Below are 26,706 nucleotides of genomic sequence, written 5' to 3' on the forward strand. Positions count from 1 at the left end.
GATGATATGAATGAAATGACCTGTGTGTGTGTGTGTGTGTGTGTGTGTGTGTGTGTGTGTATATGTGTATGTGTGTGTGTGTGCATGTACAGTGTGTGTGTGTGTGTGTGTGTGTGCATGTACAGTGTGTGTGTGTATGTATATGTGTGTGTGTATGTGTGTGTGTGTGTGTGTGTGCATGTACAGTATGTGTGTGTGTGTGTATGTATATGTGTGTGTGTATGTATATGTGTGTGCGTATGTGTGTGTATATGTGTGTGTATGTGTGTGCACATGTACAGTATGTGTGTATGTGTGTGTGCGTGCGTGTGTGTGTGTATATGTGTGTGTGCATGTAAAGTGTGTGTGTGTGTGTGGGTGTGTATGTGTGTGTGCATGTACAGTGTATGTGTGTGTGTGTATATGTGTGTGTGCATGTACAGTGTGTGTGTGTGTGTGTGTGTGTCTGCCTGTATATTTGACACATATAGACCCGTGTGTGTTATAACAAGTCTGGCACACAGACAGAACACACAGGAAACAGGAGCCACTGTCTCAACGACAGACGAAACAGCCTTTTAAAAGGCCAAGTGGACGCTGAGTGGCAGGATTGAAGATCCACTTCCAGTTCAGGTTCCGATGGCCCGCCCCTTGTTAGGTGCACGTAGGCACACCCTGCACAGTGTGTGTGAGTGCTGAGTGGTCTGCCGTCACAGTCTGTTTGTAATGTCTGTCTGTCTGTCGTCTGTCTGTCTGTATATCTGTTTGTCTTTATGTATCTCTGTGTATATGTCTGTACGTCTGCATGTCTGTTTGTCTGTATGTCTTTCCATATGTCTGTCTGTATTTCTGTATATATATGTCCAGCCAGATTACGTCAAATTATGAAAAGTAAATGAAAAATAAACTAGTCAAGTCAAGTTAAATTTATTAATAGCACATTTAAAAACAACCGAAGTTAAAGTGCTGTACAATGATAGAAATAAAACAACCAGAATTAAACAGCATAAAATGAAGGCAAATAAAATTAAATATTACTATAAAAATCAGTTAGTGACAGTTAATAAAACAGTAATCAAATGAAATCATGCATAAACAATTTAATCAATTTAACTAAAAGTAAAATTAAAAATTAAAAAGAATAAAAGAGGGTCAAATGTCTCAGCCAGGTGTAAAAGCCAAGGAAAAGAAGTCAGCATTTCTTTGGCCTTTACTTACTCTAGCAGTTGTTTTTACTCATTTCTAGCTTTTCTCTTAAGGTGTGTGTGGCCCAACACCCACACACTAACATTTTAACTAATTCTACAAACTCTTTAACCATCATCGTTGTGTTCTTACACTAGTTTGGATATAAAGTTGTATAAAGTATAGATTGATGTCTTTAGCCTGTGACAGTATAAACTTTTGCCATCAGCTGTATGTTGATGGATTTTATTTGACATTAATAAACTCAGGGTCATTAAGTCTGGATGAGATGGAGGGAGGGAGGGAGGGAGGGAGGGGCAGTGTCAGTGTCCAGCATGGGGTAATGTCCATGAGTTCAAAACAATCCGTCAGTCCACGTTCATTTGTCAACTGGCTCTTCTGCTGTTTCTCACACTGTGACTGTGTCCATCTTTGTGTCAGCTGTCGAACTCCAAGCCCTGAGCTCCAAGTGTGAACCACGCCAGCAATCCTCTGCTCTTCCAGCAAAGCCTCCAGTTTGCCCTGACAGAAGTTTAATTCATTCATTTAATCTAAAGTGAAAATAAAATAAATAACATCTTCTGCACAAAATGCGTTTTCCATGGATACTTAATGTATGTGGAAGGTGTTTAATCTTCCAAAGCAAACACACCAGATGGGAGGTCATACTGTTGGAAGATCTTCTGTCAGATAGTTGGGGTGTAGCTTTGATGACAGCGCACACCTCTAAACAAAGATCTATTTTTAATCAGATCAGTTTATATGGAGCCAGTGTTTTATCATAATCACTTGTAGATCCCAGTTACAGTGTCTAAAGACAGCCTCATACCTGAGATTATAGAGTTAAAACCTAGAGTTAGGGCAAAATCTAATGGACAAAATCTGAACTTAGACTGAGAAAATTAGTCTTCTACTGGTCACAAGGTCTATACATTTGTGTAAATACCAGCGTAAGGACACTAAACACACAGGACTAAATAACTCTAATAATCCTGCTGCAGTAATCTGACCCTTTCTGAACTGGCGGTGTTTTTTACCAAGCAGTGTGTATCCTTACTGTATATGTTATATTATTATATCTCTCCTAAGACCTCGAACCAATCAGTTCCAAGCTATTTTTTTGACTTCTTATCATCGTGGGTGTCACCACATAACTCTCACTCACTCAGTGTTTGGAAGGTTTTGTGTGTGCAACAATCAGATGTAAACATTACCTGAAGCGCTCGACTTTACCTGCACAAGTTTTTTTTTCATTGCGCTGCTGCCACATAATGTACTGATTAAATGTTCAGGTGTTCCTAATAAAGTGGCTGGTGAGTATAATCAGCACACTGGAGCACTTGTGTAGTTTAAAGCAGCCCAGTGATATTTTAAGACATCTGCGCGGCTGACAGTCGGCTCGTTCTATACTTAGCTGCATGTTTAGAGAACGAAAACAAACCTTAACTATATTTAACCATTTCAGTCTTATTATAAATGACTTAATGATAAGGTGTTAAAGGTCGTCTACAGTAGAGCTGTAACACAATGACTTCTGAAATAAAGGTGGATTACCGGGTTGACTCAGGAATTGTACAGACACTGAAACGTGCTCAAGACGAGAAGGACGTGACATGTGTGGAAAGCCTCCTGAAGGATCTGAGCAGAGAAAACCCAGATGCTGTTATTGAGTTGTCCAATGATGACTGGATGAAAGATCCTGATGTTCAGCTTCCGCCAGCTGTGTTGGTAGGTGAGTTATAGATATAAGATGTCATACAGTATAAGGAGGAACGCCTGTGGATCCAGCCTGGGTCACGCCACCCCTCTGTACACCACTGTAGATTACATTACAATGAAGTAAATCAAGATATTTTTAAGTGTAGATTTTCAGCTTTAGTGTAATGATTGACAGGTATTGCATTAATAGATTAGTTTTGATCAGCCTCTGCCCCTGTTCTTGGCTAACAGAAGTAGACCCAGACATGGTCTTCTGCTCTTGTAGCTCATTCATCTAAAGGGTAGTGTGCATTCTGAGATGCTTTCTTTCTCACCACATCTGTACAAAGTGGTGATGTGAGCTGTAGTCTTCCTGTCAGCACAAATCAGTCGGGCTGTTCCATGGTGACCTCAATGTTGGACCACTGAACGGTATGAACATGTACAGCACTCAGTACTTGGTCGGAGGGTCACTTTGCCTGAATTACTGCAGCAATGCGGCGTGGCATGGAGGTGATCAGTCTGTGGCACTGCTGAGGTCTTACTGTATGGAAGCCCAGGTTGCTCTGATAGCGGCCTTTAGCTCTTCTGCGTCGTCGGGTCTAGTGTCTCACATGTTCCTTATCATGGTACCCCATAGATTCTTTATTGGGTTTAGGTCAGGTGAGTTTACTGGCCAGCCAAGCACAGAGACACCATGGTACTTAAACCTTTAGTACCTTTGGCAGTGTGAGCAGGTGCCAGGTCATGAAGTGCTCTAAAACTTCCTGGTGGATGGCTGAGCTGACCCTGGACCTGATAAACCACAGTGGACCAACCCCGGCAGATGACACGGCTCCACAAACCACCACCGACTGAAAATAGGACTTTGGCTCACTGAGCTACAGTCCAGTCCTGTTTGTTGCATTACTGCAGTAATTTATACAAAGTGGAACCAGAGCAAGTACTGAGTGCTGTACATGTTTATACTGTTCATTAGTCCAACAGTTCTGTGTTAAAAACTTTTATTTTTTATTGGTCTTAAGCAGAGTTGGATGTAACGCGTTACTGTAATCTTATTACTCTTCCTGATGACGCAGTAATGTAACGCATTACATTTTAAATGCATGTTATTTAATAACAGTTACCAATGTCAATAACATTACGTCACTAGCGTTACAAACATAGAGTTTTGAAATTAACTCAAAATTCATTTAAAAATCAGGTTTTGCGCGGCGGCAGCAGTTAATGAGCACGCATTTGCATTACAGAGATTTGTTAACGTTAACTACCACCAGCCAGCCCCGACTGGAGGCTCCGCCCCTTTGCGCGCCTGCAGAAGGGGAGGACACCTACGTAGGGAGCCTACTGAGTGAGCGAGGAGCGACAACAGGTTGAGTCGCAGCCCATTACAGGCTCGCGGCAGTGACAGATGTTTTCAAAGTAACTTAAAAGTAACGTAATTAATACATTTAGGCATTTGGCAGACGCTCTTATCCAGAGCGACTTACATTTCAAATTCAAATTCAAATTTTATTTGTCACATACACAAACATACACAGTACGAAATGTAGTGAAATGCATTATACGACTGCCATTGACCCTAAAAGAGAGTTAAATTTTACAAATAAGAAATAAATATGAATAAAAGAAATACGATAGAAATTAAATTAAAAAATTAAATTAAACTAGGAAAAATAGAACTAAAAATAAAAATAGAAATATGATGTACAAAATAGAAATATACTGTGCAAATTGAAATATACTGTACGGTGTGTGCAAATATGCATAGAACAAAGTGTCTTAGTGCAGAGGTTATTAAAGTGACTTTGTGCACTGGTCCAGGATGTAAACGTAAAACTGTAAAATGTAGTGTAGTTGTGAAGGTAGGTGTGCAAAGTTATTAAAGTGTCTTTGTGCAATGGTCCAGGATGTAACGTACGACATGTAGTGTATATATGAAGGAAGGTGAGCGTGTAATTGTCCATAGTGTTCATGGATGTAAGAAGATTGATGGATTTGATCAATTATGAAAATATTGTGTAGTTCTGCATAGTGGTGTGGTTGTGGTTGAGAGACCTTATCGCCTGCGGGAAGAAGCTCCTCCTCAGTCTCTCTGTGTTGGCCTTCAAGGAGCGGAATCGCTTCCCAGACCGCAACAGAGTAAACAGTCCCTTATTGGGGTGGCTGAGGTCCTTCACGATCTTCCTGGCCTTGGTCAAGCACCGCTTGCTGAAAATCGATTGCAGGTCAGGGAGCTCGATGCGGATGATGCGCTCAGCTGATCGCACCACCCTCTGTAGAGCTCGTCTGTCCTGCATGGTGCTGTTTCCAAACCAGGTCGTGATATTTCCCGTCAGGATGCTCTCGATGGTGCAGGAGTAGAAATTCCTGAGCACCTTGGAGGGCAGTCTAAAGTCTCTCAAGCGTCTGAGGTGGTAGAGACGCTGCCGGGCCTTTTTTACCACGGTGTTGATGTGACAGGACCATGCCAGGTCCTGCGTGATGTGAACACCGAGGTATCTGAAGCTGTCCACTCTCTCCACTGGGCTCCTGTTGATGACGGGGGTCTGGTAGTTCCTCACCTGCTTTGTACTAAAGTCCACTATCAGCTCCTTTGTCTTACTGACGTTCAGGAGGAGATTGTTTCTCTGGCACCAGTTCTCCAGATTTCCAACCTCCTCCAGGTAGGCCGTCTCATCATTGTTCGTGATCAGGCCCACCACAACAGTGTCGTCAGCAAACTTGATGATGGTGGTGGAGCTAGTAGTGGCCACGCAGTCGTGGGTGTACAGAGAGTACAGCAGGGGGCTCAGAACACAACCCTGGGGGGCTCCAGTGCTGAGAGTGAGGGAGGCTGAGACATGTCCGCCCATCCTTACTGCCTGTGGTCTGCCAGTTAGGAAGTTGGAGATCCACTGACACATAGATGAGCTGAGTCCCAGGTGCTCCAGCTTGGTGGTAAGTGTGGAGGGAATTATGGTATTAAATGCAGAACTGTAGTCGATGAAGAGCATTTTCACATAATTACCCCTCCGAATGTCCAGGTGAGTGAGAGATGTATGGAGGAGATGAGAGATTGCATCGTCCGTAGAACGGTTTGGACGATAAGCAAACTGTAGTGGGTCGAGTGTGTCTGGTAGTGAAGAGATGATGAAGTCTCTGACCAGGCGTTCAAAGCACTTCATCACTACTGAAGTGAGGGCTACAGGGCGATAATCATTGAGGGAAGCAGGATGAGGTTTCTTTGGGACAGGAACAATGATGGATTCTTTGAAGCATGTGGGGATCACCGACTGAGATAAAGAGATGTTGAATATCTCAGTGAACACAGGTGCTAGCTGGTCTGCGCAGGCTCTGAGAATGCGGCCTGAGATGCCGTCTGGTCCTGCTGCTTTCCTGGTGTTCACTCTCTTGAAGGCTCTCCTCACGTCATGCTCGGTGATGATGAACGCGCTTCCGGTGCTGGCAGTGACTTCCTGTCTGCAGCCGTTAGCGCCGCTAGCATTAGCATCGCTAGCGTCCTTAGCTGCAGCCTCGAAGCGAGCATAGAAAGTGTTCAGCTCGTCTGCCAGAGACACGTCTACGTTTATCATACCGGATGTTGGTGCTTTATAATCCGTTATTGTTCTTAATCCCTGCCACAGGCTCCTAGAGTCACTCTGTTGGAGTTGTGACTCTAGTTTCCTCCCGTAGCGCTGCTTCGCCTCTTTCACCGCCTTCCGGACGCTGTATGACGCAGCCTTGTACGGTTCCATGTCCCCCGACGCGAGTCCCGTGTTGTAGGCAGCGGTGCGAGATCTCAGAGCGTCGCGGATGGTTTTATCCACCCACGGCTTCTGGTTGGGAAACGTTTTAATAGTCTTTTTCTCTACGGTATCATCCGCTAATTTCCCGATGAATCCCACAACCGCTTTCGTAAACACGCTGACGTCACCATCGGAGCTGTTTCTGAACATGTCCCAGTCTGCGTCATCGAGTGCGTCCTGTAACGCGGCCACCGATTGGTCCGTCCAGTGCGACCTCCCTCTGAACCGGAACTTCCTGTTTCAGCCTTTGTTTGTATTTTGGCATGAGGAAGATGGCGGCATGGTCGGATTTACCAAACGGTGGACAAGATTGTGCCTTGTAACCGTCCTTGACTGTGGTGTAGCAATGATCCAGTGTCCTTTCGCCCCTGGTGGGGCAGGTGATGTGCTGATAAAAGTTTAGCGCTGCACGTTTGAGGTTGGCACTATTAAAGTCCCCCGCCACAATAAGCGCAGCATCCCGGTGTTGTGTTTGTTGTTGTGTGAGTGCCTCATGCAGCTCGCATAAGGCAGTGTCCGTGTCCGCTTGTGGTGGAATATAAACGGCGCTGATTATGACCGATGTAAACTCCCGAGGAAGGTAAAAAGGACGACACATGATGGACAGTAGCTCCAGATTTGGTGTGCAGGAGCGTGTGAGAGGAACAACGCTCGCGCTGTTGCACCAGCTGCTGTTCACCATTAAACACACGCCGCCTCCCCTTGACTTCCCCGAGTCCCGCGTCCTGTCCATGCGGTGAACCGAGAAGAACTCGGCCGGCTGGATGGCGTGGTCCGGCACCGCTGGGTTCAGCCATGTCTCGGTGAAGCAGAGGAGATTGCAGTCCCGAATGTCTCTCTGGAACTTTATCCTGGCCCTGAGGTCATCGAGCTTGTTTTCCAGTGACTGGACGTTGGCGAGCAGGATGCTAGGCAGAGGTGTGCGGTGTGCACGGGCTCTCAGCCTGTTCCTGACGCCGGCTCGTTTCCCTCGAGGCCGCCGCTTCGCGTCGCGTCCTTTGTTGTCCCTCAGGATCTCACTCGGCCAGCTCGGATCCGGAGTTAAAAACGTCGAATTGTGAGTACATTGTATACCAATAGAAACAAGAGTGTCTCTATCATAACTAATGTACTCCATGGTGGTAATTTTGCCGGTTTTAAAACGCTGTAAACTAACTAAGAACAAAAACAAAGAAAAGGTGGTCGGAGCAGTCGTGACGGCAGCCGACCTCACCGGCGCCATCTTGATACTATGATACACTTGATACACTGCATTTTTTTAATTCATTATACATCTGAGCAATTGAGGGTCAGGGGCCTTGCTCAAGGGCCCAACTGTGGCAACTTGGTGGTTGTGGGGTTTGAACCTGGGATCTTCCGAACCGTATTCCAATGCCTTAACCACTGAGCTACCCCTGGTTTGATTACTCTGATTACTTTTTACATGTAATAATCAAATGTAATGTAAGAAAGTAATGTAATCAAATTACAATTTTAAAGTAGTAGTTAGTCATTTATAGTATATTACTTTTTTTGAGTAATTTCCCCAACACTGGTTGTTGGTTATCTGGCTGCTGAGGCGTCACCACAGCGGACTATCTGGTCCGCACTACAACTTGGCGCAGGTTTTACGCCGGATGCCCTTCCTGACGCAACCCTCCCATTTTATCCGGGCTTGGGACCGGCACTGCATCCAGTGGCTGGGGGGTGGGGCACTGACTGGGAACCGAACCCCGGCCTTCCGCATGGCAGGCAAAACACCTACAGTATCACTGAGCCACCAGTGCCCCCCAACACTGGTCTTAAGTAATATTCTAATTTTCTGAGATACCGAATTGTAGGTTTTCATTAATTGTAATCCATAATAATCGAAATTAAAAGAAATAAATGCTTGAAATGTATCAGTCCGTGTGTAATGAATCTGTATAATGAGTTTCGTGATTTAATTGGAATTACTGAAATAATCAATGATATTCATGTCACATGTCACTGGTTTTAATGGTATGGTTGATGAGTTTGTAAAAAGACACATGGATGGATAGATAAATATTTTTCATCTCTCTTCAATATTATGTGCAAATCTCTGACTAAAACTCCACATTAAGTCTATGTCCACTCAGGCTGTAACACTACAAGTGTGGAAATGTTTATGCAGAACCATGCTGTATACTTGCAGAAAATACTCAGGAATAAGGGATATAGTCCTTGGTTTTTCTTCCAGTCACTGTACTGAGACTCCGCTGGCTGAAGCAGTAAATAACGTACTGCTGGCGTCTGATCCGGTTTGTGTCCCTGCTTGTGTTACTCAAACTCAGTACAGTACTGATGACGTCATAAATCACAATATCCTTTTAGACGGATTAGAAAAGTATATTTACTTCGACTTCTGTACTAATGGCTCATAGCAGGTTTCATCATAGACAAATGACGGACACCGACTCAGTAAAGTTGAGGAACATGAATGCATGAAGGACATCATCACTGAATGTTTTCTAATGGTCAAAACACAGTATTGGTGCTGATTCTATCATTTTTTTATGTTAGACATGTAATACAGAAAATGTGTGTGCCAAAGAAGCTACTTTAAAAGTTTATGAACATAGAAGTGAAGATCTTGCTAAAATTTATATTTATATCTTCCCCCAAAATGGCAATTTTTCATTATGAGTATTGATACTAAAATGGGTGTACGCTTCTAGGAGCATATGACCTGTAAAATTGATAGCTTTAATGTTAGTAAAATGTTTGTAAAAAATCACTGACACTGCACTTAGATGAGACACTTTTGAGCACCAGCACCGTGTTTCGGCTGTAACTTCCTGCTGCTTGTTGTCTTGTGCAAGACAACAATACCTTATATGGCCAAAGCAAGGTCCATAAAGTCATGGTTTAAAAGTCAGGTTGGTTTGTGAGACCTCAAGTGACCTGAGTCCGATCCCCACCGAACACATTTGGAATGAATTGGAACTGGAGCCACGTGCCACGCCCGCCTGTCTGATATCAGTGCCTAGCCTCTCTAATGCTCTTCTGGATAAAGAGGCAAATCCATAAAGCCATCTAACAGAAAGCCTTCTCAGAAAAGTGGAAGTGACTATAACAGCAAATCACTGATGAGCTATAAAGTGTCATGTTCACAAGGGGACCAAACAGTGTGCAGGATCTCGTCCCTCCTACAGTTCAGTGCTGAAATAGTTTATAGTGGCCAAAGAATTGCAAAGATTTATTATGCGATATGATGACACAGTGTCAATTGTTCCATTGTCAAAATATTAAAATAATACAAACATTTATAGTATAGTATGGTATATATAAATAAAAATGCAGCAGTAATTTGACAATAATGAGCAATGACTAGTAATGATTGACTAGTTGAATGATTTATCGTAACATAACCTCCCACTATTCATAGTTTTACTCAGGCTTTCACTTTTCACCGGAATGTAATTGTGACTATTTTGAGGGCTGATAAACGAGGGCTCGGAATGTTATCATATGCACCAGTATCACAGCTCAGGATTCCTCAGCCACTGTCTAGCCGACCTGATTGGAGGACATTTCTGTCCCACTGGTATTTTTTCACTTGTTGCTATTTCTGGTGCAGTGCAGGAGTGATTTCAGCACCAGTGCACTCCACTTAACCGTAGATGTTTACAGCTATGCCCTACCCATTTAATACTGTTTCCAATACAAAGCACTGAGGGGTAAATATGATTGTCCATGTCTGTCACTGGAATCGGCTGACCTTCCTACAATCACGTCATGTGAACTAAAAATACACAATGTAGGACAACAATGGGAATATAAATAGCCACGGAGTGGAGCAGATCACAGTCTAACAAACTGAAAAGCTTTCTCTTTTAGTAATTATGACCTCACAGGAAGGAGAGATGTATATTATAAGTCATGTAGCTCCGTCTGCATGCGACACAGACACTAAAGAGTGTGCTTTAAATCAGAAAAAGACTAAAAGTGACAAAGAAAAGAGAAGCAGCAAGCACCCAGGGATGGACTTTGTGTGTCCCCCCGTGCTGGTGGACATGCTCGGTCACCACTGGAGGGACGTACAGGATGGTTTCTCTGACCCTGCCGCGCTCAATACCATTCTGGTGTTCCAGAGTGATGAGCTGAGGTGGACTGCACAGAAACGTGGTGAGTGTGAGCTGAATCAAGGAGAAACTTCATCAAGGTTCATGATAATAAATAATAATAAGTTTACAATTAAGCACAAGTTAATAGAACTGGAAAAGAAAGTGTAACCAAAGGACATAACTACATAAACATAACGGTAACAAAATATCTAGCAAATTAGAACTAAGAGAAAGTTTTAGGTTAGAGGAAAAGCGAGGCAGAGAAGAGCTCTGGGTTTTAGTTTTAGTTTTGTTTTTTTATGGAAAAGCGAATGCTGTAGATGTGCATGGAAAAGCAAAGATGAGGTTGAAACGACCAGAAGTGATATTTTACACTGCGTACAGAAACAACTAGTGAGGCAGCGTGACCTGTTCGGGGTGATGAGCAGCGCTGGGACAAAGAGTAACGATGGAAGAGAAAATCGAGGAAACCATTCTGCATGCATTATTAAAATCATAATAAATATATTTGCTTTTCCACATCATAACCAATCATACTGCTCACCAAATGCAAAACCTTCAAATCGCATAGCAATAGATCCTGTGCAAAAAAAGAAAAATCCAGCAAACTTTAATTGTTATCATTATTCTTTCCTAACAAATGACCTGTGCGAGCACTTCGAATGCATACACTGTGTAATCTCATCAGCCCGAGGATCCACTTATTGTATTACGATTATGTGATTCATTTTGGACATGTTATAATACCGGGTCATACTTCAACCATGCTCCATAATTCCCCTCATTTAACAGAATCCTCCAAGCCTCCTTCATGTTGGTTTTTTGTGCATTGCTTGTGGACATAAATACAGTAGCATTTATTTAACTAAAACCAGGGGCCTGTTGAGACATCTGTACAGTATACTACACTGCAGTTCACATCCAAAATCTGTAACGATAATTAACTGTTAATCTCAAATTCCTGTCCGATCAATGCATGCATGAACAGTAATCATTGAACATACATCAAACGTACTGAGCTTTTTAATGAACCTTTTAATGCTTTGAAAAAAAAAAAAAACGGAGATCAACATTGTCGGCACAAATCCATGTCATTTCTAATGGCTTCCTTTTTTTTCGATGATAATGTTTAATTAGTGAACTATATGAAGTCATGAGGGACCTGGGAATTAAAAAACTGTCTTCATCAACCTTACTCTTTAACTTGACCTGTAAGTGGAGAGATCTCATCTAAAAGGAGGGACAGAGAATAAACAAGCAACAAAGCAACTAGAGCAGACTGTGGGTCAAAGCACATGAGGAGAGATGGAAGGTTCGGAATCACAAATGCAAGGTTGCTTGGGAGAAATCTCCCAAGCATTGATAATTTCATGCATAAAACATTTGGTTGTTGAAATGAGCTCTGTCTCTGATTTAGATGCCGTCTCCAATAGAAATGGATGATACTCTTAAATAATGAATAGTGTTTCAGTTATGCCTTTCATTTTGGGCTCAAATTGCATTCCATAAGTTTTTTGGAGTGAAATGTGCAGATATTACCGTGACATATTAGGGTTGTACATCAAACAGCCAGACAGTCGCGCTAGACATTAGACTGAAATTATCTAACACAGTTGCCTCAATTCTTGTGTAACCGAGACACCCCTGTTTTAATGAAAATAAATGGAGGTATTAAAATGCAGGGGTGTCTGTTAAAAGGTCAGGGTGTGGTGTGGGGTGAGATGCCTGCTACAGGTTAGGCACATGATGTACACCTGCATCTAACTGCTTATTAATGAACTGACACGATAATGACACCCCATTACAGGCCTCTGGTCGCTGGAGTACAAGCGGGAGCTGACGAGTCCGCTGTGCATCGCCGCAGCGCAGGGTTTCACTGACTGCCTGGTGTACCTGCTCGAGCATGGAGCGCATCCTAATCTCAGTGCGGGAGGAAAGGCAGCGCTTCATGAAGCATGCACGAACAACAACACTGAGTGTGCAGAGCTGCTCCTGGAGCATGGAGCCAATCCCAATCAGCTGACAGAGGACGGACTCGCACCTTTACACATGTGCACAACACCCCAGTCCCTCCGGTATGAGGACAATCATTTACACGCATTCACAAGTCATTATTAACGTCTTAACTATTTAATATCTTCTATGGCCCATTGTAGGTGCATTTACTAGAGTTTCCCACTTAGTGAAGAAGTGTTGTTTTCAACATATCAATATTTTAATCACAGAGCAACTGAAAAGACAAACAGACCCAAAACACTGTCTGGAGGACGCAGTCGTGATCCAGGTCATTGGGCTATAATCTTATACTGATGTAGGAGTGTTTTTTATGCCTTTCTTTTAATTTATTCAGACAATTATTGATTATAGACTGCGATTTCTTGTGCCTTTTAATGCCCAGAGAGTTGACATATTTGGCCCGCATATACAAACTTATAGCTGAAGTCAGGACTATTTCTGGTTATCTAAATAAAATAATTTTAGATGACAAATTCATCCAGCTGTTTACATAATCTTTGCAAAGCAGGACACTTTATTCTTTATATTAGTGTTCATCTAATCTAGTTTGTGAATCACAACATTTAGGAACAGGATGCTTTCACACATGATTTGTGGCTTCAGTACAACATCTGGACCATTTTTACCAATATTATAAAAAGAAATGCAGGCTTTAAAATGTCCTAATTTTTGGTGAATAAACAATGGCAATCTTGTTTAGTAAAGTCTAGTGAGGACACTGCACCATGCGTCCCAAGAATGTTAGCAAGGATGGTAGCAAGAAGAGCTTTCAGTTTGGTTTTTAAAGCAGACGCTGCCGAGAGGAATCATAAATTAGGCTCAAGTGAGGTTTAATGTCTATTTATTTCATATTTTACTTTACATGTATTTTCTAAATGTTTTGATTGTGTTTACATGCATAAATATGATTATAGTGTTGGAAATTGGTATTATTGGTCATATTTGTGCAGTTAAAGGTAATATTTGTACATTATTTCCTATGAGAAAATGCATTTCACAAAACAAAGTTTCACCTTAAGAGACTTCACCTCGTCCCTGGTGTGTCCACATGCCTGAGGCACCGTTGTACCACAAATGGGAAATATTGAAATGATTATAATGAAATGATAGTAGTCACTTGTTTACCCAGATGTGCCAAGGCCCTGGTGCGTCATGGGGCTAACGTAGACCTTCCTACTGAGGAAGAGGAGGACACTCCGTTACTCATCGCTGCACGGCACGGCCTGCCAAACCATGCCCAGCTGTTCCTGCGATACGGAGCGCGTATCAACCACAGCAGCAGCTCAGGGGAAACAGCACTGGGTGCTGCATGCTTGGAAGCTCAGCAGAAACTGGGAGAAGATCAGGATGATCAGCATCTTCAAGTCTGCCGTCTTCTATTGAGGTATGGAGCTAACGTCAACCTAGCTGACAATGAGCAGCGCACTCCTCTTCATAAGGCGGCCCGTAATGTTCAGATCAGCTTGGTGCAGCTTCTTCTGGATTATGGGGCAGATATCAACGCCATCGATTACAACGGCTGTACACCATTATCGAATGTGTTACAAAACACTTTATTACGTCAGGACTGGCAGCCTGACACTGTGGTTCAGACCCTGTTAAACCACGGATCCATTAAAGTATGGCCTCAGGCTTTGCTCAAGGTGGGTGACATTTTATTTAATAATTGCTCAAAATGATATGATGAATATTCTATTCCTCTCTCGAATGACATTTAAATTGGGTTTAAAGGTATTAACAGCCTGTGCAGCTGCTCCGAAAACTGTGGAGATTCTCTTCAACTCCTACACACTCGTTCCTGTGACATATAGATGGGTTGAAGCGATACCTGAAGACATTTTCCATGTAGGTACTTTGAAGAACTGTTCCAGATCCTGCATTATAGAGTTAATTGTGCCACTAAGTTAAGCTCTTATGATGAATTTCTCTAGCTTCACAGGTCGTTCTACGACTCTCTTTTTGCTCTGGAGTTTAAACCACGCTGCCTGCAGCACCTCTGCAGATCTGCGCTAAGAAAGCACTTCGGGAAATACTGCTACTTATTTATTCCCCAGCTTCCTGTCCCAAAGATGCTAAAAGACTACTTACTTTTGGAACCTGAAGGCTACATCAGCTAGGAAGATTGGAGGCTGACATGGTGTAAAAAAAATAATAATAAATCCCTCATACTGAATTTGATCTAAAAATGCTACTGTTAAGCCATCGAGAATCTCTGCTTGATATTATTTCTCTTTTTCACTGTGTATATAATAGTTTGTTTCATTTAGTCATCTGTGTAAAGTATAAATGCAGCTGTGTTTCTTCTAATGACTGTTTCTTTTTAGAGCCACATATTGTTTACTGCTACAGGAAGTACTTTTTTAATAAATAAAACTATTTGTGATTTTCTTCTAACATTGTCATAAAGAATGCATTATTGACGTGTGTGTGTGCGTGTGCGTGTGTGCGTGTGTGTGTGTGTGTGTGTGTGGACTAACTGACCTATAATTTTTTTTTACAGAAAAAGACATTGAATAAAAATGTAAAAAATATTAATAATGGTAAAAAAAAAGTCTTTATTCTACATTCTAGTTTTGTAAACGTGTCCTTTCCACATTTCAATTTGATTTCTTTCTTTTTGATTTCTTTCCTTAAATTATGTGAAATCCTCAGTGAGATGAACAGTAACAGGGAATTGAGTGGAAAGTTAATGGTTTTGTTTTTCCTGAGGTCTGAATAAAAAAAAAAAAACAGCAACATCAAAGTGTTGTTTAGGTTTTTATTTAAGCTTTTTATTTAACACCTGAGGCAAAGGTATAGCAGGATTTGCTTCTGCATATCATAAGGAAAAGAAGGACATAAGGCTGATGGAGGGGTAACAGGGTGGTGAGGAGGAACTTGGGAAGGTTGAACACAATAGAGAGCAGAGTGTGTGCATAGGCTCCAGGCCCCCTGCGACCCTGTATAGGGTGTAACGTGTTATAGATGATGAGTGACAGACTAATGCTTATGAGATACTTATGAAATGTAATGCTTATGAATGCTATAAATATAACACACTTGTTTACATTAATGAGTACAGAGTCACAGGATGATTTATAATCTAAAGGTATAATCAATAATTAAGAGAAGTGCAAGATGACTTGATGCTGATCCTCTTTATAAGCCCTCATGTCACCTGTATGTGCCTCCTGATTCCTGAGTGTGTTCATGCGGCTTGGATGTGATGACTCCGGAATCAGTGTGTGTGTGTGTGTGTGAGAGAGAGAGAGACCCCTGACACAGCAGCCTGACCCTGAGTGACCCCGCTCATCACGGTACACCTCCGGGGGGCGGCAGCGGAGCGCGAGCGCGCTGTGGAATGTGGCACGCGGAGCTCCGCGCGCTCCCGCCGTCATCAGCCCCGAGAGGTATGACGTCAGACGCAGGACAGGAGACGTCGAGAAGCGCATCTTAACACACTGAGGGCGAGCGCGTTCAGGATACACACTTCACCAGGGGCCGGTTTAACCGGGAAGCGGCACACGAGCGGGTTAGTGTTTTATTTAGTCATCATTTATGGGCTTCGGAGAGAACCGGGACACGCACGCGCTGTAACGGACTTTAAATGTTGTTTTCATCTGACATGGAGAAGCACGAGCGCACGGACTTGGGTGCAGAAACCGCTGGGTAAGCGTGACATCACAACATCTGGAGTGCAGATCAGTAGGAACGACAGTACAACATCTGGAGTGTAGATCAGTAAGAGTGACATAACATCTGAAGTGCAGATCAGTAAAAGTGACATTACAACATCTGGAGTGTAAATCAGTAAGAGTATCAGTACAACATCTGGAGTGTAGATGAGTAGGAGTGACATCACAGCATCTGGAGTGTAAATCAGTAAGAGTATCAGTACAACATCTGGAGTGTAGATGAGTAAGAGTGACATCACAGCATCTGGAGTGTAAATCAGTAAAAGTATCAGTACAACATCTGGAGTGTAGATGAGTAAGAGTATCAGTACAACATCTGGAGTGTAGATGAGTAAGAGTGCATCACAACATCTGGGGTGTAGATCAGTAAGAGTTACATCACAACATCTGGATGTAAATCAGTAAAAGTGACAGTACAACATCTGGAGTGTAGATCAGTAAGAGTATCAGTACAACATCTGGAGTGTAGATGAGTAAGAGTGACATCACAGCATCTGGAGTGTAGATGAGTAAGAGTGACAGTACAACATCTGGAGTGTACTCACTGTCACTCTTACTCATCTACACTCCAGATGTTGTACTGATACTCTTACTCGTCTACATTACATTTCTGAATTTGATTAAGTCTCCTAAAATGTACTATAGCTCATCTTTGTTGTTTGTTGGTTTTTTTCCATGTTTGTGTGTCATGTTACTTAAAGCTGCATTTTTGGGCTCATGTTGCATTTCAGCTCATGGTTCATATTTTCTTTGTTGTGGTTTGTTTGTTTTATTGTTCTTCTTATTTAATTTCATATTTAAAATCACCAGTGTGTGTATTTCTGTCTGTTTTTCTCCAGACGAGATCTCAGTCCAGTGTCATCTGTAAACAGTAAGTGGATCTCTCTCTCTCTCTCTCTCTCTCTCTCTCTTACACCCTATCCCCCATGACCTATCACTAATTCTCTGTCAGGTTATATCATGAGTTTCTCACCAGGGGATTATATCCAATATTAGCTGTTTAATCTGGAAGTATTACACACACAGAGGAGCACATGGACATCTGTTCATAATTAAGCCAATTTGGGTAAAAATAAGTGCTCCCTATAATTCAGTAATGTAGAACCACCTTTAACAGCAATACCTTAATAAATCTCTTTCTGTGGGGTTTGTCTGTAGTTGACTTGTTGGTGTGCCTGAGATCAGTGTTGCATGACCCAGTGTCTGAGCAGCTTTAATTGCTGGACAGATGGCTTTACATTTGTAAAGCAGAGAGAGAGAGATTTTATTATGAAGCTTTGACAGTGAAAAATTTTGTACGTTTACTCAAGTATACATGTATTTGGAGGACTTTAACTTTATAACTTAAATGGAAGGATCCAGATCGAAGGACAGTCCTGTCTGGACTTTTCTGATAAATGAAAATAATTAATATGCCAATAATCTTTTCCCTCGAGTTGGGTGTAACTGTAGTTTACCGTGTATAGACAGGGAAACAGAAACAAATACTTCAAAAGGGAACGGAATCACACTAATCACTGTTATCACTGTTGTCTGGCTCATGGATTACATAAATCGTCTGAATAAAGATTACATTTTAAAAAATATAACTAAATAACTGAGTACTTAAATGGCGGACCTAATGCGTTGGACCATGAAAACTGAACCTTTACAGTTGAATGGACAGATTAATATGTTTATTCCTCCCGCAGGAAGTTTAAAACCAGTTTGTCTCATATGTTCTAACACTGTGGCGATGATAAAAGCAGTAATGTAAAGAGCGACTATGAGATAAAACACGAACGATAGAGCAAACATACCCACCGAAGTCCGAGGTGAGGGCGTGTACAATACCTGAACTGAGAGCCCGGTGTGACAGAACAACTATGAGTTTTGTGCAGAACTTCATCCTTGCTTGGTTGGAGGTCACTTACGTGTGTGTGTGAGTGAGAGAGAGAGGGAGAGAGAATTGCTAATAAAAGACTGTATAATAACAATACTAATAATAATTAAGAATAATTTTTTACCAAGGTTATTCGCTTTCATGCAGGTTACTGTGGTTTAATGTTTAAAACAAAACAGTGAGCGCATATATCCTTTGATGTTTCATATGCCTCAGCATATTGTTTAAATATTCATGGTGGGCCGCTATGGCCAAAAATGCCAGGGCCGTTTTTTGGTCCCAGTCCAGCCCTGTGTACGAGTCTTCTTTGTGCTCTTCGGCTCATCTTGACAGGGTGTCCACTTTTCGGTAGAGTAGCCACCAGTGTTGGGGACGTTACTTTTTAAAGTAACTAATTACATTACAAAATGACTGTCATTTAAAAGTAATCAGTTACATTACAACTTTCTAATAAAAGTAACTAGTTCGAGTACTTTTCCATTGCAAAAAATAAAAACTCCTCATGCATGTTGTTTTAGTCGAGACCTTTATAATTATTTTACCATCATCACTCAGCCAAGTTTGGCCCATAATCTGATAACTACTAATACCCCCATCTCACCTACTAATACCCCTATCTCACCTACTAATACCCCTATCTCACCTACTAATACCCCCATCTCACCTACTAATACTCTCATCTCACCTACTAATACCCCTATCTCACCTACTAATACCCCATCTCACCTACTAATACCCCTATCTCACCTACTAATACCCCATCTCACCTACTAATACCCCCATCTCACCTACTAATACCCCTATCTCACCTACTAATACCCCTATCTCACCTACTAATACCCCCATCTCACCTACTAATACTCTCATCTCACCTACTAATACCCCTATCTCACCTACTAATACCCCATCTCACCTACTAATACCCCTATCTCACCTACTAATACCCCATCTCACCTACTAATACCCCTATCTCACCTACTAATACCCCCACCTCACCTACTAATACCCCCATCTTACCTACTAATACAACCATATCACCTACTAATAACCCTATCTCACCTACTAATACCCCTGTCTCACCTACTAATACCCCTATCTCACCTACTAATACCCCTATCTCACCTACTAATACCCCTATCTCACCTACTAATACCCCTATTTCATCTACTAATATCCCTATCTCACCTACTAATACCCCTATCTCATCTACTAATATCCCTATCTCACCTACTAATACCCCTGTCTCACCTACTAATACCCCTATCTCACCTACTAATACCCCTGTCTCACCTACTAATATCGCTATCTCACCTAATACCCCTAATCTCATCTACTAATACCCCTGTCTCACCTACTAATATCCCTATCTCACTTCTAATACCCCATCTCACCTACTAATACCCCTATCCCACCTACTAATACCCCTATCTCACCTACTAATACCCCTATCTCACCTACTAATACCCCTATCCCACCTACTAATACCCCTATCTTACCTACTAATACCCCATCTCACCTACTAATACCTCTATCCCACCTACTAATACCCCTATCTCACCTACTAATACCCCTATCTCACCTACTAATATCCCTATCTCACCTACTAATACCCCATCTCACCTACTAATATCCCTATCTCACCTACTAATACCCCATCTCACCTACTAATACCCCTATCCCACCTACTAATACCCCTATCTCACCTACTAATACCCCTATCCCACCTACTAATACCCCTATCTCACCTACTAATACCCCTATCTCACCTACTAATACCCCTATCCCACCTACTAATACCCCTGTCTCACCTACTAATACCCCCATCTCACCTACTAATATCCCTATCTCACCTACTAATACCCCTATCTCACCTACCTCATCTTACCTATGCATAGTCAAACAGCAGAGGTGAGACAGGGGTATAACAGCAGGAATAACAGAGGGGGCGGGTTATGGGGGGCGGGGTGTAGGACGACTTTTACACACACACACTAATGGAATCACTGTTGTCTGGCTCATGTCTAAATAACAGATTTTATTTTTCAAAAAATAACTAAATAACGGAGGACTTAACTGGCGGACCTAAAGCATTAGACCACTTGTTACATCAAAAAAGTCATCCAAGTACTCCAACATGTTGCTTTGTAACGCTTTACACCCAACACTGGTAGCCACAGAGCGAACTCCAGGAATACAGAGTGACTCCAGGTATACTAACACCTGACTCCAATTAGCGTTTTTGAGGTCATTAACACACACACACACACACACACGTTTTCGACTGGCACTATGAGGTCTTTATGGTTGTTCTCAATAAAAATTTTGGTGTTTTTTTTGCTTTACTTTTGTTAAATAAATTATGGGATGGTGTATTTTGTTATTCATCTCATGTTCTATTTATAACAGGGGGCACTAACTTCTTGAACAGGATATGTAGTCATGTTAAAGAATCATATATATATTTCTATATTTCTATAGATGATTCAGCTCATTAAACCATTTTTAATAATACACTAAGATATCCCAAGTGAATAAATTCACTGTTTTTATTCATTAAAGTCTGTCCAAACCTGCCCCTATGTAAAAGTAATTGCCCCCTAATAAATACTTGTTATTACTCCTTGGTGGAAATAACTGTGATCCAGTGTTTGCGATAAATACAAATTAGTCTTGCCAGTTATTTAAGTGTGACAAATATTAATAAAATTAGGAAGAGAGCGAATAGTTTTTGTTTAGTTTAGTTTTATTCCTTTTTTTTCTTGTAAGACAGTAAGTCCTAAGTGTGCGTGCAGTTTATGCAGGACTGTTATTGAACCCTGGCCATAAAAATGTTGAACCTTTTACTGTCATGGAGGATTGTTTATTTAAACAGTCTGCTCTGTGTCTCTGTTCACCTTCAGGATACACAGTAAAGGCACAGTGGAGGTGTCTCTTCAGTAGAAGTGCAGGTGAAGCAGGAAATGGAAAGTTTCAGTGTTGATTTCTCTGAACTTTGTTATAATAAACACCCAATAAATACGTCAGACTTCCCTTTTTCCCATCAGTTTTATATCAATCCATGTAAAGTGATCTTACCAGTTAGTAGCCAGATTTGCAGTCCATCAGTCAGCTGTGGACCTTCAAAGGTGAAAAGATCACAAATAATTAAAGACTGAAGAGAAATGGAACCGGCTGCCTTTTGCCCGTTGTGCAGGATATTTCTTTGTCTTTGTGAAAGGAGTAATCTTATGAAAGTGTGTTTAAATACATGTAATAAGGTCTGATTGGTTGTTAACAGGTACTGTAAGGTCAGGAGAGAGACCAGGTCTGCTGCTGTTCAGTTTGTGTTTATGCCGGGGGGTTCTGTTTGTGTGTGTAAGTTTGTAAGAGCACAGCGTTCCCTCGCCCCACGGTGCCCTCAACCTTAAACAACAAACAAAGTAGGACAAGTCCCCTGAGTGAGGACCGAGTGAGGACCGAGTGAGAGAGAGTGAGACAGGCGGTGTAAGGAGCCCCATGTGCTGTTCTCACCAGTACACAAGAAATCATTTCAAACTTCAGCTTTTTCCTGATTTATAATGAAGGACAAATATCCCAAAACTGTTAATGAAAAATCCCTTTACTATTTCTCTATTTTTCTTTATCTTTTTGAAAATGTGTGTGTGTGTGTGTGTGTGTGTGTGTGTGTGTATTTGAGCATCTCACAATGCACAACACATCAAAAGCTAATGGGATGCGATAGCAGAAGATCTGTTGGCCAGAGAAGGTTTTTCATATCTTCAGCCCTTGGGTTTTGTTTAACCTGCGCTCACATTTCTGCTTCAGGTTGTTTTGGAATGCGAGATTTTGTGCGCTCTGAGAATATTCATCTTACCGTGGTTGTAATCAGGGGTTATTTGTGTTAGCGCTGCGTTCACGTCAGCTGAGAGCAGTCTGGATATTCTCTTCCATCATCTCTTTAACAAGGTGCTCCCGCTTATAGATCGGGTGCTCTGTGTGTGTGTGACATGTAGAGACGTCTCAAAGTCACTGAGTTTTGTTTTTTGTGTTGTTTTGATGTTATTAATAATTTTAGCTCTTATATGCACACTGTCCAACCACTTCAGTATGAACACCTAAACACCTCATTTGTACTCACTATACTTACTTGTACTCACTGTACTCACTTGTACTCACTATACTCACTATACTCACTGTACTCACTTGTACCCACTATACTCACTTGTACTCACTTTACTCCCTGTACTCACTAGTACTCACTATACTCACTTGTACTCACTTTACTCCCTGTACTCACTATACTCTCTTGTACTCATTTGTACTCACTGTACTCACTTGTACCCACTATACTCACTGTACTCACTAGTACTCACTATACTCACTTGTACTCACTTTACTCCCTGTACTCACTATACTCTCTTGTACTCATTTGTACTCACTGTACTCACTTGTACCCACTATACTCACTGTACTCACTAGTACTCACTATACTCACTTGTACTCACTTTACTCCCTGTACTCACTATACTCTCTTGTACTCATTTGTACTCACTGTACTCACTTGTACCCACTATACTCACTGTACTCACTTTACTCCCTGTACTCACTTGTACCCACTATACTCACTTGTACTCACTTTACTCCCTGTACTCACTAGTACTCACTATACTCACTTGTACTCACTTTACTCCCTGTACTCACTATACTCTCTTGTACTCATTTGTACTCACTGTACTCACTTGTACCCACTATACTCACTGTACTCACTTTACTCCCTGTACTCACTTGTACCCACTATACTCACTTGTACTCACTTTACTCCCTGTACTCACTAGTACTCACTATACTCACTTGTACTCACTTTACTCCCTGTACTCACTATACTCTCTTGTACTCATTTGTACTCACTGTACTCACTTGTACCCACTATACTCACTGTACTCACTAGTACTCACTATACTCACTTGTACTCACTTTACTCCCTGTACTCACTATACTCTCTTGTACTCATTTGTACTCACTGTACTCACTTGTACCCACTATACTCACTGTACTCACTAGTACTCACTATACTCACTTGTACTCACTTTACTCCCTGTACTCACTATACTCTCTTGTACTCATTTGTACTCACTGTACTCACTTGTACCCACTATACTCACTGTACTCACTTTACTCCCTGTACTCACTTGTACCCACTATACTCACTTGTACTCACTTTACTCCCTGTACTCACTAGTACTCACTATACTCACTTGTACTCACTTTACTCCCTGTACTCACTATACTCTCTTGTACTCATTTGTACTCACTGTACTCACTTGTACCCACTATACTCACTGTACTCACTTTACTCCCTGTACTCACTATACTCACTTGTACTCACGTGTACTCACTATACTCACTGTACTCACTTTACTCCCTGTACTCACTATACTCACTTGTACTCACTATACTCACTATACTCACTTGTACTCACTATACTCACTGTACTCACTATACTCACTGTACTCACTTGTACTCACTGTAACTGGAGTGTTAAAGAATTCACCAGGTATTCATTTTCCCTAATCTGTATCTATGATCGTCTGTTCCTGTTCTTGAGTAAGAGGACTCGAACCCGATGAGGTCTTCTGTTGTTTTAGCCCGTTCACCTGAAGGTTGAATATTTTTTGCATGCCCAGATGCTTTTCTGCTCACCAGTGAGTTGAGTTACTATAGACTGACTTGTAAGGTCAACACTCTGGCCGTTTTCCTCTGACCTCTTTTATTAAAAGTATTGCATTAACCGTTTAAAAATGAGACAAAGTCTCAAAGTGATTTCACGTTCACAAGATTAAAAGTAATTAGACAACTAAGTGATAAGTTGTTTTATGCCAGATGTGACCTGAGATCTCTGATTTCTGTAGTTAGCTCCAGTTGTCTGTCTTGCACCTCCAGGGTCAAGGGTTTGATTCCCGTCAATACATCTAAGTATTTATTTTATTTAGTTTGTATAATTGCCTTTATGCCTGTAAAAAGTCGAGGGACTTTGTACAAACAACATCTGTAATGTTTAAAGAGTAAATGCATTATTCTCTGAGTTTAAAGCTAAAAGTCTTTAGTCACATTTTAAATGATTTATTTGCAATTGTATCCAGATACTTATGGTCCTGACAACAGTGTTTTTTTTTTCTTCAAGAATCTCAGTCAAAGTTAGATTTAGTAATAACAAATGATGGTGCATTTTGATGATCGATAAACTCCAAAATTTTGCAAATTTATTCATGAGTTCCTCTCCTTGGCTGTAAGTCCTAATGATACTTTTTGCTTCGAGTTGTATCATGAGCAGAGTTGCAGAGTTCATGGCCCTCGGTGTACTGCCTTCAGATTTTGTTAATTGTAAATTTTACTGCTCAAGCCCTTGGTTAATTGGTCCAGATCAGTTATGGTCTACAACATTATTTAATAAAAAAAAAACAGTTTTCCATTTGTTGAGTCAGATCAGAACTTTTACTGTTTATAGGATTTTGTCTTAATGTTATAAATAATTTTCCTAAAAGTGCTTTCGTCTGAATCCAACTCTTTTTCCTTTTTCCATATGTCCATGGGATTTGTCTATGGCAGACCTCCTGCAAGACCCCTTCCTCGTTTCTGTTCACATCATAACAGATCCAGGGGAAGCGAAAACACTCCAGTGTGCAGCTGACCAGCTTCTCTCCCTCATCCACCCACAACTCACCCTCTTCAGAGTCTCAGAGCGAGCCGAAAGGCCACAGCCCAGGACCCGGTGTGTCACAGACCTCCACCCGTCCCCTCGTCCGTGCCTGTCTGTCATCCTGTTCCTGCACGAAGATTATGGAGGGGAGAAAAACCATGAGCAGCAGCTGAGGCGCCCTCCATGGCGCTACCACCACACCGAGCAAGTAAAAGGCTTAACGTTTTCCTCGGCGGTGCAGGACTTCTTCATCCTGGTCCCCGGGACTCCACTTTGGGCCCTGCGGAAGGTGCGTTACGGAAAGGAGATCGTACGATTTACTATATATTGTCGGTATGAGACGTACGGTGATCAGGTTCGTCTGTACAGACTGCTTCTGCATCGCCCTCTAGCACAGAGGAATCGGATTTACAGCTTCTGTGTGGTTTACTCCAACCATCATATGGAGATCCAGCTGTCATTCAAGCGGTGTCCACGAGGACAGGATCCCACCCCTACAGAATGCACCCTCATGGAAATACGTGTGAGAAACGTGGGTGGACTCATTCCACTCCTGCCTCATCCCTGTAGACCAATCAGTCACATACGCTGGCAAACCAGGGATTACGACGGGAATAAGATATTACTTCAGGTGAGTGTGTGTGTGTGGGTGGGTGGGTGTGTGTGGTTGGGTGTGGGTGGGTGTGGTTGGGTGTCGGTTTGTTTGCGTTCTTACAGTTTTTCTCGATTGGTTTGGCTCATTTCTTGAAACCGAGATGACATTCTCAAAACCATAAGGTCATTTGGCCAAACAGTCTTACAGTTCTGCTCAACATTATAGCTTACTAGCAAAATCAAATATCTTTCCCCAAACTCTTCATCCATGCTTCAAAAGCAGATTCCTTTCCCATATAAAAGGTCAGTACAGTCAAAATAGCACAGATCCTTCTCAATTGCCTTGGCACATGTGCATTCATTTAGTGCTTTTGTCAAAATAACCTGGATGGTTTAGCACAACACCATGGATCCCCTGCAAAAGCTCATATCTCTCTCAAAACAGTTTATCCATGAGTCAAAACTAAATATCCTTCTCATATAAATAGTCAATGCCCCCAAAATGCATTGTACCTTTGGCATTGTTTAAGCACTTCAAGTCAAAATGCTTAGACGTTTTGTCACTGAGGCACAGGTCTAGCAACAGAATACAACTATGAATAAAACTAAAAGATTTTACAGTAAAAGCAGCCTCCAATAAACCACTCATACTCAAGGAAACTGTAAACATTTTTATTCGTACAAAGAAATGTTAACATTAGAGAACACAAACAAAAAAAACAAAAAAAAAACTCTAGCCTACCATACTGTAAATAAAGTTTCAGAATTATAGTACAGTAATATTTTCAGTGGTCGCCATTGTCACCCCCCTCTTTCCTGGCCACCATCCTCATCCTCCTGGCCATCGCCGCGCTGCTCTCTGTTAGGCCATAAATTCTCATCCACATCGCAACGGATATTTTCTCTTGCGATGCAGCGAGGGAAGAAACGGCATGAATGTCTCAACCATCCCCTACATTGATCCCCTGTGATGTCCTTACATGCAGCATCCATTGCATGCAGCAGGGCCCTCTGGTCTTGAGCCTGATGCTCATACACCCTCCACCTCCAAGCTGAAAAAAACTCCTCAATTGGATTTAGGAAAGGAGAGTAAGGTGGAAGAAACTCCATTAGCATCCGGGGATGGGTGGTGCACCAGGATCTGATG

The 26,706-nt window shown here is 41.8% G+C and overlaps 2 protein-coding genes across 2 annotated transcripts in view; both read left to right on the top strand.

Moving 5' to 3' along the window:
• Positions 1–10,479: 10,479 nt before the first annotated feature.
• Positions 10,480–15,187, top strand: asb18 (ankyrin repeat and SOCS box containing 18). Its single transcript, XM_053497103.1, has 5 exons — positions 10,480–10,778; positions 12,525–12,792; positions 13,863–14,376; positions 14,465–14,578; positions 14,665–15,187. Exons 1-5 carry the CDS (start codon positions 10,496–10,498, stop codon positions 14,848–14,850), a joined length of 1,365 nt encoding a protein of 454 aa, XP_053353078.1. The 5' UTR covers positions 10,480–10,495; the 3' UTR covers positions 14,851–15,187.
• A 9,404-nt stretch (positions 15,188–24,591) lies between these two features.
• The window catches only part of LOC128523996 (protein FAM124A), an 8,727-nt gene continuing 6,612 nt past the window's right edge, over positions 24,592–26,706 (top strand). The window contains exons 1-2 of the mRNA XM_053496259.1: positions 24,592–24,624; positions 24,811–25,596. Coding sequence (XP_053352234.1) covers positions 24,592–24,624; positions 24,811–25,596 — 819 coding nt within the window. The remainder of the gene's footprint in view (positions 24,625–24,810; positions 25,597–26,706) is intronic.

The sequence above is a fragment of the Clarias gariepinus genome, chromosome 5 (genome assembly GCF_024256425.1).
Source record: "Clarias gariepinus isolate MV-2021 ecotype Netherlands chromosome 5, CGAR_prim_01v2, whole genome shotgun sequence".
NCBI lineage: Eukaryota > Metazoa > Chordata > Actinopteri > Siluriformes > Clariidae > Clarias > Clarias gariepinus.

Coding starts and splice junctions, on each gene's coding strand:
- asb18 (XM_053497103.1), top strand. CDS start 10,496: ATGACCTCACAGGAAGGAGAGATGTATATTATAAGTCATGTAGCTCCG. Junction 10,779..12,524: donor GTGGACTGCACAGAAACGTG/GTGAGTGTGAGC, acceptor ACCCCATTACAG/GCCTCTGGTCGCTGGAGTAC. Junction 12,793..13,862: donor ACAACACCCCAGTCCCTCCG/GTATGAGGACAA, acceptor TTGTTTACCCAG/ATGTGCCAAGGCCCTGGTGC.